Source organism: Phaseolus vulgaris, chromosome 9 (assembly GCF_051622355.1).
Source record: "Phaseolus vulgaris cultivar YP4 chromosome 9, ASM5162235v1, whole genome shotgun sequence".
Classification (NCBI taxonomy): Eukaryota; Viridiplantae; Streptophyta; class Magnoliopsida; order Fabales; family Fabaceae; genus Phaseolus; species Phaseolus vulgaris.
Genome location: NC_143506.1, coordinates 10,428,937 through 10,445,868, shown reverse-complemented (window position 1 = coordinate 10,445,868; position 16,932 = coordinate 10,428,937). Strand labels below are relative to the sequence as shown.

The 16,932-nt window shown below is 28.9% G+C and overlaps 1 protein-coding gene across 1 annotated transcript; it reads right to left on the bottom strand.

The window, feature by feature from the left end:
- Window positions 1-11,328: 11,328 nt before the first annotated feature.
- LOC137820130 (Mitochondrial import inner membrane translocase subunit Tim17/Tim22/Tim23 family protein) lies at window positions 11,329-15,222 on the bottom strand. Its single transcript, XM_068623971.2, has 6 exons — window positions 14,786-15,222; window positions 14,499-14,614; window positions 12,105-12,231; window positions 11,788-11,936; window positions 11,630-11,692; window positions 11,329-11,552 (listed from the first exon to the last, which is right to left on the bottom strand). The coding sequence occupies exons 1-6, from the start codon at window positions 15,068-15,070 to the stop codon at window positions 11,513-11,515; spliced, it is 780 nt and encodes a 259-aa protein (XP_068480072.1). The 5' UTR covers window positions 15,071-15,222; the 3' UTR covers window positions 11,329-11,512.
- Window positions 15,223-16,932: the final 1,710 nt, after the last annotated feature.

Sequence of the window (16,932 nt, the reverse complement as noted above, 5' to 3'; positions counted from 1 at the left end):
CCTATAATTTTAGCTTGAGCTAAAATTTGCTAGCTTGAACTAGAATCCTCCAGAGAGTGTCCAAAATTTTAGCTTGAGCTAGAACTTGCTAGCTTGAGCGAAATATGCAGAAAAATTCTGCATAACTTAATATACCTATTAGATTATAAATCAATATCTCATTAAATTCATAAATTATAAATCTATACATTACATTGACAGTTCCTGTTCAGCATGATACAATTACTCTCATTAAATCATTGAGTTATTATGTCTATATATATATATATATGTGTGTGTGTGTGCACTAGTGTAGAAACATAAAACAAATGCGGCTATTTCGAATTTATAAATGCGGCTTTATAGCCGCATTTGATCAACACGCACTTGTAAATCAAGAAATATAAATGCGACTATATAGCCGCATTTATAAATACCATTTACAAGTGCGGTTATTTGCTTTAACCGCACTTGTATATGCCAAATCATTAAAAAAAAATTAAAAATTTTAAAACATCGTCAATCTTGTGTGAAGCCAACGTTGATGAAGAGTCACAGGAGCGTCAACAACGGTGGCGGCAGCAGAAGCGACGGCGGACAGGGAAGCAGCAACGGAGCAAACCAAAAAATCCACAAGAAACCACAAAGACAATGAAAGAGTACTGAGCAATGCGAGAAACCAAACAAAGTAAGAAAAACGAATGTCAGCCAACGAAATAGTGCTTCGAGACCACCAATGCAAGGAAAAAAACATATATAAGAAAAATGAAAAACATTTATGCATATATTTGTGAAGATGAAGAGGAAGAAAAAGAGTTCAAGAAACTTACATTGCACAAATGGAATGCAGATGCAGCAGAAGGAGACGAACTCAGAGTGCGAACGCGAAACGAAGGCAAAGACGAGAAATAAAGTTTGAAATTGTGTGTGGCGCGCTTCAAAATTTAGGGTAAAAAATGATTTACGAATGCGGTTAAAGGTAAAACCGCATTCGTAAATCAAAGAATTTTGATTTACGAATGCGGTTATTCAAATAACCGCATTCGTAAATCAAACGCTTTGATTTACAAGTGCGGTTATACAAATAACTGCATTCGTAAATCAAGTGCTTTGATTTACGAATGCGGCTATTCAAATAACCGCATTTGTAAATCAAAATAATTTCAAAAATGCCACTGCATTTTTTACGAAAGCGGGTAGCGCAAAAGCCGCACTAAATAAAGTGTATCTTTTTCTTCTTTTTGCACTAGTGGTGTGTGTGTGATTTCAAATTCCAAAACCATTTAAATCAAACAACCAATTCTCAATCACAACACTTTCAATTTCAATCAAACTACAATCTACTCAGAACAAGAAATCTTGCAACAAAATTTGGAATTGGTGATCACGTCACACTCACGTTCAAATCTTCTAACCTAGGGTTCTATTGAAGATTTTAAACTAGCTTCCTTTACCTGGACTTTAGCAAATGCTCACTAAGAGCTCCAAACCCACCAAAAGCTTAAGGATACCCTAACTTGCACCACAGAGTCCTGATCACAAATCTAACTATATCACTAGGACCATGAGCTAACAGAGACTACTTCTGAAGATAAAAACCTCACATGCAAACTTAAACTAAAAGGCAACCTAACCAGATCAAAGAAAAAGGAGCCAAGAATGAACTTACTCTATCTAAGATTTTGATCGGTCAATCTTGTAGAGTTCACTGCCAGCAGTCCAATGGCAGACTCCGATCATTGATCTGATGAGCGAGGATGACGAAATTTTAGAGAGAAGGCAGAGGAAAGGAAAGGAGTTTTTAGAGAGACGATGGTTCTTTTAAAATGAAACCTGAATAACTAAATTTCTATTTATATAGCTTTTTCACTTTAATAATAAAATATTCAAGTGTCATTTTAATTGTACCATTTATAGTCTAAGACTAATTTTCTCGGTCCTTACATTTATTTTATATTTTTATTATTTGTACAGAAAAAACACTTTTATGTTTTTGTTTGGATTAAGAAGTGAATTTGAGAGAGTGAATTTGAAATAATTTGAAGAGAAAGTGTAAAGAAAGAGAGATTGTTTGGATTAAAGTAAATAAAATAGAAAGTGTAGAAAAATATTATGAAAGTTTGTGATTGATGTAAGAGATGTGATAAAAATTATATTTTTTTAATTGATAAAAATTGTATATTTACAATTTTATCCTTATATTTAAAAATTATTAAAAAAATAATTTATTTAATTTTTTAAAACTATAATTATTTTTATTAAAAATATTATATTATTTTTTAATAATTATTATTTTTATATTTTTTATGTTTAGATTGTTATTTTAATTTATATAAACATTATTATAATTTAAATTTAAAATGAAAAAAGATAATAGAATAAATTATAAATAATTAATTATATAAATATATGTAGATACATGTTTTCTTGCAAATCTCTTCTAATATGTGAAAATAAATTAAAACTGAAAACGATTTTGGGTTTTCGTGATTTTCAGACTTTATTTTCTTAATTATTGGACTTTCTTTTTGCATTTTGCACAGTAAAAACCTTCTCTCTTTTTTTACTTGAAAACAAACGACCATTAGTGTTTATTGATAATTTATATTATCGTGGATAAAGAAGGTCGTGTATAATTAATCTCAATTAATCCTTAAAAAATTAAAAAATATGAGTTATATGATCTTCTATAGAAGTAACAAATACAATAATCTATTAGTTAATTTATAAACTTAATAAATGAGAATGGGAAGGACTAATTAATTTTTTATAATGTTTTATAAAATTGTACTTAGGTTAAATGAAACATGTAAAGTAATATTAAAAAATAGTGTAATTAAGTTTTAAGCTTTTGAGTATTTTAATTAAGTTTCTATTAAAAAATTGTTGAATTAAGTACTAAAAAATTTGTATTTTTTAATTGAGTTTTTGTAGTTTAATTTCTTTTTACTAAAGGACTTTAAATGATTTATTATGTTATAAATATTTGAATATACTGTCTGATTTCGAACCCATAACCAAGTATAGCAAAAGATTTTTGAATTGTGAAGGAATTTGTTTTATTTATTTTTCTCTTTATATAGTCTGATTTATTATAGTAATAATAAAAAATACTACAGAACTAAAAACAATAATAAATAAATAAAATTAAAATAATTTTATTTCTATTTCTTTTTCATTTATTTAGCCAAATCACTTCCATCTACACTTTTTTTTTGTCTCTAACTAACAAACATATCCTTATTTGATTTCATTAAAAAATATATGTTTTATGTCTATTTAGGAAGAGTATATTTAAGTAATTTGGTGAGAAGTGGGTTTCAAAGTTGGCCATTGAAGGAATCCAAAAGTCACATTTTCAAGATTAAATGAACAGTGAAAGAGACAGCACCTCCAAGCATTTGGCAACCACACAAAACATGCTTGCAAGTACAAATAATTGATCAAAATAAATAACCAATATATTTCACTACAGTTTATTCTTGAATAAAAAAATTAAAATTAGTCTTAAAAATAGAAAAATTGTTAATAAAAATTATCTTATTAGTGTGAGAAAGTTAATATTAATTTTGTATACACCAACTATAATAGTTCATGAGAATCTTACAGAACAGTTAAAGTCATTTTTTGGGAAGGGTGATATAAATTTTTTTAATTTTTATTGTATCAGACAACTTTTAAAATCTTTTTACAAATTTCAGTAGATCATGAAATTTTAATTATTATTTTATTTAATTATTAATAAAAATATATTTGTATTCTTATGATTTAGGAGTTAAATTTTATGTTATATCAACCTATTTTAACCCAACATCTTAGGAAATTGAAATCTTATCAATCTACTTTATATTATTTCTACAATGAAGATATACTAAATTTTCATGTTAATATTTTTTTATAAATAAATTTATATTATATAAATCATTAATGTTGTTAATTTAATAGGATGATAATCAACAGAGTAGTGTCAAATTTTGTCCCATTCAAGATTTTTTATCCAATCATTTTTATAATGCACATTCTCTTATTCTTATAGATGCACAGTGAACTAATAATGCAATACTTACCCAATAAAATAAAATAAAATAAAAATATTATTGTCCTTTGGGTCCATTTTTCCTTGGCCTCTGATACTAATCTGCACTATGGCATATTCTCTGAACTGATGGAATATTCCACGCCTTCAAGCTTTTTTTAATTTCCTTTATTAAACCTTTCTTAAAAAAAAGTGATTATTTGTACGATGATATATAATAAAAAATATATTAATATGCACGAGTAACATTTTTTTTAGTAACTTTCTTTCGATTTTGTTTCAAATATTTGAATTATTTTTCTTTAGGCATTATGTATGGGTAGTTTTGAAGATGTATCTGATGTTTAATTATGATAGATATATGTTATGTTGGTGAATCATATTTTTTGAGACAAAGTTAGAATTTTGCTAAGATTTTGGAGAAAATATTTAAAGAACATAAAAATTAAGGTAAACAAAGTTATTAGTAAATTCAATTTTATTTAGATAGAATTATTGATTATGTGTTTGAGAGTATGTGAATTGATGAGTAGTTCTATTTATTTGTGTTGTCCTTGACTTAACACTTGAAATAAGATGTAATATATTCAATTTTGGCCATATTAGTTATAATAATGTGTAATTTTTGTCTTATATGTGTTAACTTAATTTGTGCATTTTAAACTTGTTAGAATAATTGGATTGGGTAGTTTAGAATTAAAACTGGTTTTGGGAAGATTTTGTATATTTTCAGACTTTGCACAATCATTTAATGAATGAGATTTCATTCAACGAATTGAATCTAGAGAATCACAATTTCTTCAAAACTTGATATGATCAGTTGAATATAATGCACTCAATGGATTAAATAATTTATTCAATGGATAATTTCCTAATTAAAATGGTTCGATGAATTTTATAATTTTATTGAATTAAACTAATTTGTTATGTTTTAATTACTATAGTTTACCATGATTTTATAAGATAATTATGATTGAATTGATTATTATATTTAAGATTTAGGATTTAGAGTTGAATATATATATATATATATATATATATATATATATATATTATTTTTATTTTTATTTTTTCATTAAAAAAATAACAATATGAAGAAATTGAGCCTTAAAGAAGGGATTACAGATTTAAATTTGAGTCAAAAGTCTTATCATAAAAATAGAAAAAAAAATTATATATAAAAAAATCACAAACCTTTTACCTTTGTTGAAGCAAGTGATGTTCAAGTTTTGAAGAATCCAAAACCCTTTGAAGGATGTTGAAGGTTGTGCTTGTTGTTGCTGAGTTGTCTTAGATAGGATCTGGGGTAGATTGAATATTGTAATCCACTCTTGATTGAATCTAAAGTATAGGCATTCTCAATCTTTTTAAAAGAAAAGTGTTTTTCAAACTAAGTGAAAAACAACCGATTGTTTTGTCGAAACAACTGATTGTTTTATACTTAGGTGTTTTTAGAAAAGGTTGAAAACTGTTTTTCAAATGGTTGAGCTGTCAAAACCAAAACAACCGATTGATTCGTGGAAACAACCGATTGTTTGTTTTGGTACCATAACAGAAAAACTGTTTTGTGCTTTGACTGAGCATTAAATGATTTTCTAACTGTTTACGCTCCAGTTTAAATGCAATGAATAGTTTCTTAAGATTTGATAACAAACAACTTTGTTTTAAATACAGTAAAACAAGGTTTTACTGTTGGGTTTAATAGTGTCAAAGTTCAAGAGGGGGGGTGAATTGACCTTTTAAAACTTTCTCGCAGAAACAGTGTTTAACACAGTTTTACAGAAAATAAATCGATTTATGTGAAAATGAACAGATTTATTTCAGCACTATTTTTGTTTGAAAAGCGTTTATACAGCAAGGTTAATCACAAGATTATGCAGATAGATTTTCCAGATGCATACACACAGATATCAGACTGAAAAACAGTGAAACACAGAAAACAGCAAACCTTAATTCCAATTAATGTGATTTAGGTTCAGTTAAGGGCTTGACAATTAGTGAGACAATCTATCACACTCAACCTGTTTTATTAGCCTTTAACAGATTATCAGTGTTCTTATTGAAACCAGACAGTTTTCCAGAAATTAAGAACAGTATACACAGCGCCCAAAAGAACAAATTTATTTTCAATTGAACAAATTTATTTCTTTGCTGTTTTATCAATTATGCAGAAACGAAATTGCAGAGAGTGAGAGAGAATGAACACAAGCAGTTATACTGGTTCACTCAACTGAGCTACATCCAGTCTTCACCAAAACTAGGTGGAAATCACTAAAACACAGTACAACCAAGTACAATTCCCACTGTTCTTGAACCCTACAAGAACTTAGGTACTCTTGCTGAAAAAACCTATTTCAGCACACACCCACTCTTCAAGAAAACCTATCAAGAAGAGTGTTAAACCAAACTATTACAAGAAATGAGAAGTGAAACGACTACACCTGATTGAGGATACAAAGATCTGCCTTAAACCAGTAGGCAAGATTGCTAGAACAGTAGCAGCACCTCACACCAAGCTTTTGGAACCAAACCAAGAACAAGCACTTTGTGATTTTTGAAATCTTTGAAGAACAAATGCTAATCCTTTGTAAACTCTTAATTCTCTGCTGTCAAAACTTGTTTTTGCAAATGTATGAACGATTCTTAAACTCAGAAACAAGTTTTCATTTTATAGAAAACCAACTTATAACAGAATTTTGAAAAACAGTTAAAGATGTTATAAAATGAACAGATTGAAAATAAAATGAACAGATTTATTTTCAAAAGCAGTTAGAGAATTTGTTAAGTGAGGAGACTTAGTCAACCATTATGGTGCTGAGATAAAACTAAAATCGTTTAAGTTTGACATGGCACCAGAGACAAAAAGAATCTATTCATTTACAGATGAACAGATTTATTTTTCAAAACGAAAACAGAGAAAGTTTAACTATTTAAAACTCAGTCGTTTTGAAAGATAGAAGACTTAGTCAAAATACATGATGCACAAAAACTAATTTTTACAAGACTTAGCCAAGGCATCAGTGTAAAAATGAATCTGTTTATTTAGAAAAGAACATATTTATTTTTATGCAGTAAACGTGTTTTTTGTAAAACATGTGAAAAACAGTTTAAGAAAACTTATGCTTGTTCTTATCACATGGCCAGTGGTTATGAGGTGAGTTACTCAGCAAAAAGCCCACTCTTAGACAACCTCTAAGCACTACCTAAGACACACTTAAAGCAAAGCAAAATACAAATGAAATGTACATAAAAGTCTTCATCAAACACAATCTTGAAGGGGCAGCAACCATCTTCAACATAAACAATCGATTGTTTCTGCGAAACAACCGATTGTTTGTCTGGTGCTGTTGTTTTTGCTTTGTGTTTTGGCAAACTAAATTTCTTATCATTTGTTTCTTGAAGTAATTTCATTCTTGCCTTAAAAATTTGCAAAAACCCTCTTTAAACAATTCACCCCTCTAGTTTAAAGTTATCCTTTCTAACAACTTTAACATTTTAATTCATAAAAAATATTTTAATTTCTCATATAAATTTGCCTAAATCTATTTAATAACTCACAAGTACTCAACATAATAAAAATATAAATTTGTTTACTTAATAACATGGTTTTAGATGGATGCTGCTAGCACCCAAAGACATTGGTTAGCTGTGCGTGGGGCTTTGTTTTGCAAGTGCGTGCGTGGTGAAAACCAGCAATGGGGTGCAGCAGAAGCAATGTCTATGGTTGCCAGTGGTTGGGTCTGTTGGGTTAGCATGTGTTACAGTATAAGATACATTTGGACTGGTTTTTGGTGCCTAATTTATAGGTCTTCTTTCCCTGTGGTTTGTATCTTTAGCTGTTTTATCGTTTTATGTTTTAGTTTATTTATATATAAGGGTTGGAACACTCCTAAAATGTTCTATTTAATTCATTATTCATTACTGATAAAAAAAAATGGTTAGAGATGTTCATTCAAGTCTCAAATCAAATTTGAAATGCACCATCATTTCATCATTTCTTATCCTAATAATTTCTTTCTACTAAAAGTAGATGAAAACACCATGACATGAATTTTTTTTAATGAAGAAATTGACTTTTAACGAGAAAACCAACCAAGAGCATTATTTGATTGGGAAAACTTACTCACATGCCCTTAAACTTTTATGGATTATTAAATCCTCACTCAATTATTGTTATAAGAAACAAATCCAAGTCCTACACAAAATTAAAATAAAAATCCAATACATTACTAATGCTCCTAATGGGTGCATTATATAAGTTAATTTTTTTCTAATATTTATTTTATTTTTATTAATTCTGTTTCACAAATTTTGTGACAGATTAGGTTTCAATTCATTTTTTTTTTACTGTCTTATTTTCAATTGTCAAAATGTACTGTTAACATTTTCTCAAAGTAAACAACACAATTCTTTACTATTAATTAAAATTTATTGAAAAAATTATGAATTCCATTTTTTATTTATTTAAAGAGTCTTATTTTATTTTGTTGAATTAAATAAATTTCAATTAAACAATACAGTGTTAGAAAAAGAAGTGTGTTAAAAAAGTTATTGATAATATTCTTCCACAAAAAATAAGTCAACAGGTTACGTTTTGAACTGTTTTAAAGAAAATCAAAGCTATAATTTACTAAATACTTATTCTAAAGGACAAGAATTATACATTAGACAAAGTTGGTTAAATATACCCATTTTGTTTGTTATTTTAAGTGGATCTTAAAATAATCGAAATTATAACCTCCCAATTATAAAGAATTATGAAGGAATTTTGTTATACAAATAATTTTAATATAATTTTTTTTTAAAGTCTTTAAAACAGTTCAAGTTTTTAAAATATGTCAGTTTCTTCCTGCACCTCTACATTTTTCTTCCTGTATCCCCACAATTTTGTAAATTCCGAAACTGACCCCCACAATTTTGGGATTTGGGAGTGTGTTACGGATTCATCAATCCAGAAGTGAATCATGGTGCATTCCAGATGAGGGGGTGTTCTGGAAGTAAATTTTGCATAAATTATTGATTTCCGGATTGCTGAATCTGGAAATCTAATTTCTGTTACGGATTGGTGGATCCGGAATGATTTTTTTTTAATTATGGATTTCTGAATCCAGAATGCATATTTTGAATTACGGATTGGCGGATCCGGAATGATTTTTTTCAATTATGAATGTTTTGCATTTTTTTATTTTGAATTGACACTATTATTCTTGTACTACCGGAAGCATCAATCCGGGAGATTACTGGATGCTCCAATTCGAAAATTTATCGAAAACGTCTATCCGAAAATTTACCAGATTTCATAATCCGGAATACAAAAAAAAAATATACAGTTTATAGAGGAATAGTTTTGTCTTTGCGCAACCTTTTGGGGGTGCAGGAAGAAAAATATGGAGGTGCAGGAAGAAACTGCCTTAAAATATAAAGAAATGGTGATCATGGAAACACGTGTCTTGCATACTGTTTGAAACAAAGAATGAGATGTACAAAAAAACACTAATTACCTTCCTTCACCGATTCCTACGCCTTTCTATCTATTTATTTTGAAAAAAAAATAAAAAAATAAAAATATATATATATATATATATATTTTAATTTTAATAATACTCTTATATTAAAAAGTGTGATATTTTTTTTTTATTTTTAGGTGGTGACTAGTAATTGATGTAAGTTTTGTTTTATTTGATGGTTATGTTTTTCCTTTATTTATTTTTTCATTTTTTCTGAAAGTCACACAATTCAGACAAATAAATTATCAAAAGATATAAAAATAGAGTATAGAACTCACAAAATATTATTTTTCTATTAGAAAAACATTTTCATATATGATATTTAGATATTAAAATCTCGTGCAGAAAAATCATAAGGGTTGATTGAGTAGAGTTGTAATTTTTATTTTTTTTTATGAGGAGTTGTAATATGACAGTAATAATAGATGATAACATGTGAGTTGAGAGTGAACCTGATATTTTCACAAATGTCCAGCAAGGATCTTTTCTCCACACTCCTACATTTTTCTTCCTACACCCTTACATCCTTTAAAATATCCAAATTATCCTCAATAATATTTTATGATTTTGAAATACGGATATTCTGTAAACAAAAAGTATTTTCAAAATAGAAAATCTGAAAGACAAAAACTATTTAAGAATATCCTTTATGAAACATATTTTTTAACATTATGGAATGATAAATTCGAGAAATATTTTAGAAAGTATGTTTTGAAAACATTGTGAGAAGAGTAATCAGAAGTCATTTTTAAAGGGAGTAGAACAGTATTTTTCAAAAATAATGGAATGGATAACTTTTTTTTTTATTGAAATACAAAAAGAAACATCCTTAATGCAATAGTGAGTGTTGACCTTAAGTAGGCCAACAACATTATATGGCATCATAGAATTCAGTAATACAATTTTAACAATGCTTGTAGAAAAATAAATTTGGAGGTTTGGTTATAATTTACATTATAATGAATAAATAGAAGATATCAGTAAACAAATGTAGATGGAATGGAAATTGACATGTAAATAATTAAATAATTACCTATTAAATTATTGTGCTAATTCCACAGAGGAAATTATGAGAATTCAGAATGCATAACCAGAATTTGGTGCATGAAATGTTGAATAAATAGAATAAGAATGACATCCCAACAGAAAAAAATGTGTGATATGAGTTGAGACAATCAAGCTGAATCAATTTATTTTTTATTTTTAAATTAATATTAAACAATCAACCCACTCAATTTTGTGCAGAAAGCAAGCATTGAGATGAATAGCTTCTTAAAAGTGAGACTTCCAACAGTTATTTAATATTTAAATACTCAAACTATAAATCAAATACCTATTATTATTTATTTTCATTTTACAACTAATCTTTTTTTTCCTTACACTTTCTCTTTTATCAATAACTTCAAAAAATCAAACAAGCCTAAAAAAATACTTTCTTTTTCCAAATTTCGAGATCAGGACACTAATAGGCTTTAAAACACAGTTTTTATTCCTATTAATAAAAGCGATAACACAGTTTTAATCTTGTGTGCATTCAAAGTCAAATATCTAGAACCAAACAATACAAACAAAACACTTTAATTTTGGTCCAACAACATGTGCTATTCCTTCACATGCATCCCACAATTTTATTATGGTATGAACTTTTGTTAAAGAAAAAAAAATGTACCACCTTTGGGGTAGGTGGCAGAACTTATTTTCTTAAGAAATTTTTATATATATGAATTGCAAAATAAAAGTTTTTTCTTATTATAAAGTTAACGAATTCATGCTCCCTAATTTTCACTTTGTTTGAACCCATTTACGTTTCATGTGAACTGAAATAAATGACTGATTAGTTAAAGAAATTTTATCAAGTATACTGCAACAGCATTGGAACGTGAAGCTAATAAACAAAAAAAGGCAAAATTCATTTGCAACACAAACTTCCTTCCTAATATCCATTTTCAATGGCTTTCAAAGTTCAAGGGCAGCAAACTATTCATATCAATCAATTTCGGCTTCCTCGCTTCTCCTTCGGATCAAGGTCCCTGAAACCAAACTTCAGAACTTAGTATGAAAGAAAGGATACGGTATTATATGACAAAACATTGAGCACAACTCCTACCTCTGAATGTGGTCAAGAATCAAAAGTCTAGGTCCAGGGGGAATCCTCACATCTCTGAGAGCACTGAAAGACATTATAGAGAAACAAAGGACTCATGCTCCAATACATGCCATAAACAAAATATATGAAGAAAAGAACACGAAATTGAACTTCCTTACCTGTCTGTGAGTAAAGGCAAAGTATTGTCGGTTAACAAGCCTTTCTTAAAATTCTTCTCGTAACTCAGAAGGCCAAGATTGTTCAACATGTGTCTTGTTTTAGCATAGTGAACGTCTTCAACCGGTGGTTGGGAAAACTTTTGTCCTACCTGCAAAATTAATGAATAGTTGAAGATATGTTATTTATGGGACACCAAATTATAATCCTGCATCACACAAAAATCCATGGATCCAGCAAGGGCACCTCACTCGGACATAAAGCCAAGTATTTGTTTAGAAATGATACAAATAAACAAGACAGTTTCCTTCTTGCCTACCTGGAAAAGTCCACCTTGAACAAGTGCAAAGAAAAGTCCAGAAGTGACTGCATTTGCAGCTTGGTTTGGTCCTCCCATGCCACTTACCAATGAAAACATGGCCCCCGAGCCAAAAGCTGCCGCCATGCTGCAATAAATAATTTGATGAATTCTCAAAAGTTAAGTAATTGCCATATAAGAAAGCCGTTGGTTGTAATAAGGAAATATCAAACCAAGATACTGAGCTGAAAACTACTAAAAAATGAACAAAAGCTTTCATTGGGTATAAAAATACAGTCACATATGAACCGTAATAAGCATTATGAGAGGCAATTCATTTTTCCCTGACAAGAAGACCTTAAAAGATAAGTTTTTACCTTTCAACGACTTTCAACCCAGATGTGAAATTTCATATTGAGGCCAAATTTTAAAATTAGAATATGTTTTGATGGCTCTGAATTCACCTTCATTTGAGCAACATGGCGAGTTGACAGCTTTAAACTAACAGCTAGAATATCCAGAAAATATCTCATAAGTCTATTTAATTTACACTTGGTAAGGGTTAGGAGTCTTATTCTATTAGTGCTTTTGGGCATGTACTTCCCTCGTTCTCCCAGTAAATTCAGGGTTAGGAGTCTTATTCTATTAGTGGTTTTGGGCGTGTACTTGTAAAGTATTACTAATTGTCCTCAGAATTTAGTATAAACAGACCACTGATTACTTCCCATCATATCAGTCATATTCAGAGTTTCTGTCCAGATTTATCTCCATCAAGTTATGCAATTTTTGTTTAGCTTACACAAAGTAACGGTTTGTTTAGTTGGGAGAGAATATGAAAAAAAAAATCAAAATATAGAGGGACCTACTATACTATTTATCTTCTTTTTCTATTCATCTCTTTATCTCTATATTTCTTAATTTTCTATAAAAGTAATCAAATTACACAACTTTTAAAACACTTCTCTTCATTTCTCAAATATGTCTACTCTACCAAACATATAAATATTTAATTTTATTTCTTACTTATTTCTCTTTTCTCAACCTATTTCTTCTCTATTTCCGTCATAACTATTTTTCCCTCAAAACCAAACAGAACATAAAAGAAGTATAGACCCATTCTGAAATAAAAATATTTTTACAAGAAAGATCACAGCTCAAGATGAAGAAGACAAAAATATATTAATTACTTAAATAAAACCTTTTCATAATTTTTGTTCTATTTTTAAAATTTTAAAATGTATTTATCCTACAGGAAGTAATGTAATTATAGATTCTGTACATAACTCATAATGTAACACGTAAGATCACAGTAGAAAAGGAAAACTACATATATAATCATACTTCATTGCATAAAACCTTTTATTCTACTATTTCTTTTACTTCTCTTAAATTTCAAAAAATATATGAAGAAATAATTATCTTCTTCGTTACCAGTAATAACTCTTATGGGGATTTAAAAAAATATATGAGCAACACAAATATAAGAATAGTAGGAGTAACAGAAATATACGAATGACAAAATGGATGTGTGACAACAAAAGATATGATATGATGCCAAATGATTATTGATATGGGAACCAATTGAGGAAAAAAATTACAAAAGTCAGTAAAAAGGTTTTAGACATGTACAAAGAAGACCACTAGTGTTGACAGCATATTGCATGATTTTTAGTATTGTGAAAAAGGAGAAAGGGAAACAAAGAAGACAATCACAGGAAGTTGTTTAAAGGGATTTCATGGTGAATAGTTACATTCTTGCCATTGTTTATTGCTGTTGTATTACTAAAACCGAGAATTCATGAATCCAGCAACATATAAACTTCAAAACACATTACGAATAGAAAGAAAATATCCATATCAAACTTATTCCAGTGAAGTACTCGACACTAATCCAAAGAAATGAAGAGTACAAGCCTCCACGAATAGCTGGAACTGGTAATGTCAATTTCCTTCTATCTTTAAAACAACAAAATTACGCACAATAACAGTATGATCAAAGTAAGATTTTATGGAGGGGCAACTAATAACTTCGAATTACTATCCATTTTCAACAGCACATCAACAACATCTACATTAGTATAATAATCCATGAATAAAAGACCATATGCTGTAATATAATCCTTTAGGCCAGGAATTGTGAGTACAGATTCTTTGGTATTATCCCTATCTTGTGCCTTCAAATTACATTGATGTAGTTGATTTTGATATATGAAAAAAATAAATATATTTTAAAATATTAAAATCAATGTAACTTCGAGACAGTGTAGAGGGAGAGTACCAAAATAAACCAGTGGATTGCACAGATCAATTATATTACATGAAAATAGTAAAGCTTGAATTTAGGATAAAAAACGGGTAAGAACATCACTCACAAAACAGGGCCCAGGATACAAAGACAACAAACATAAAGCTCACCTAGACTGGACATCTTCCTTGCCCCTCAACCTTTTCAAGACACAGGAAATTCCAGCATTCACTCCCGTCATCACAGCAAAATTCCGAGCCTGAACAAAAGGACCTCCAGCCAGAGCCTACAAAAAAAATTAAATAAAACAAAAAATTACACTAAAAAAATGAAAAACCATAACCCTAAAATATTTTCCACCGAAGAATATCAATTAAAATTAGCCTAATAGGTATTATAACATCAATAATAGTAATAACAATAATAGAGAGAGGAAGTGAAGAGAAGAAAAGAAAACCTGAGCTTGTTTAAGAGAGGCCATGGCCTGAGGGTTGAGAGAGGCGTTGGGCGGAGGGGTGGGAAAGGCGGAGGGGGCATCGGCAGTGATGGTTCCCATGAAGGCGCCGATGGCGGCACCCTGGGCGGCGCTGGTGGTGGTGACGACGGCGGCCTCGACGGCGAGAGACTGCTTGGAGAGCCAGAGTTTGAAGCCGCTTTCCAACTCCTTGAAACGCGCTTGGAATTGATGCAAGGGATTCTGAGTCTCAGACGCCACCATAATTCCTTGCTTTCCTTGCTCCATTCAAGGATATGCACGACTATTTCGTTTTGATTTTGATAACGTTTGTCTTATATTCCATCACCATCTTCTCACCCCTTTTATACTACACATCAAAATCACCACTATGCTTCTCTCTGCGAACCCTTTTCTACCCTCTCACTAATCAATTTCTTAATATTTTTTTTATTTTAATTACTCTACTTCTTCTTTTCGTTTCTGAATAAATATATTACAAATAATCACACTAAATTACAATTTCTCTTCCTTAACATCTAAATTACTATATGTTTAAACTAAAATGTAAAATTCCTAAACTAGCAATTATTCCTAAAATGTAAAATAATCATACACATAATTTTTTTATTACTTACTGTAATACAAATATCATAGTTCCACGTGAATGAAACTGAAGCACCGACCAAATTGTTTATTTATTAAATTCAATTCTTAGAAGCCGCGATATTATATTAGAATAACTTAGATTTCGGCTTAAAACGTTTTTATTCTTAAAATAATTTACAGAAAATAGTACTGAAAAGTCGCACAATTGGTTTGGTTCACAAAATTTACGTTAAAAAAAAATTATGTTACCGTCCATACTTTTTACAATTACTTAATTTTCAATTTAAATAAATTATAGAGAAGGAAATAAGCCAGATTTACTCTAAATATTTTATTTTATTTAGGTTATCATATGCGTGGTCTAATTGGGTTATTCTAATACAATTGAAATTTCACACCAAAAAAAAAAAATGATAACGAAGAGAGCCTTTCACTTCTTTATTAAATTGGATTAAATGATTTTTTTTTCTTATAAATTTGTTGAATTTACTTAAGATCTTGTCTATGTAGCACAGATACGGACACGAAACTGATACGAACACGAAGATACATATAATCTCTAAAATGTAGGACACGAGGACACGGATCTATATATTATATAATTTTAAATTATATAAATTAAAAATAAATATTTATGTGCAAAAGTATGTTTCAGATTCTTTTGGGAGCATGAAGATATTTTTCATGACTGGTTCAAAAGAATTTGTTCCTTATTTTTATAATCATAATAAAAATTTATACAATAAATTTGAGTTTTTAAAAAATTATTGTATTTATACCTTTTAAAATTGTGTTAAAACCGTGTTAGAATTCTAAAAAATCCAACAAATATTTTTTGAATTGAACACTCCACCTCCACCGATAAGTGTCCTACGAATGTTGACACCGATACATGTGTCCGACACGAATACGCTCATTTAAGAGAAGTGTCTGAACGTGATACATATTTTATTTATGTTTTTTTCTCTATTATTAGTATTTCTTAAGTTGGGTGGTGCCTAAAGTGATATATTGATAATTAAGTATGACTATGATATGTATTTATATTTTTATTTAAATAAGCTTTTCACTATCAATACATTTATAGTTGTTTTTTACTCCTCAGCAATTTCTTTTTTCATTTTAGTTTTTTTTCTAAAAAAAATGCTTTTTATTTTAATTATTACAGTTTATTGATATTTTTAAGTGATGATATTAACATGCGTATTTATATTAATTGTTTACTCACACTCACATGCGTATTTATTTTAAATTATTTTAGTTAAAAGAAAATAATTGAGCAATGGGAGGGAACGAATGGTGTATTCCTACTATTAAAATTAAAATTTTTATTTCTTTAAACCGTGTTATATATTCAACCATTAAATCTAAAGATGGCTAAGTTTAGGGTTTTTTTTATTTTTCGACTTCTTTTTATTTTGCAGTCAATTAAAAAGGACATGAAAAATATAGTATACAGACACGGGAAAAACAACATTTTTATCACATTGATTAAAAAATTTCTTCTAAATAAAATAATTTTTCAATTAATATATATATAT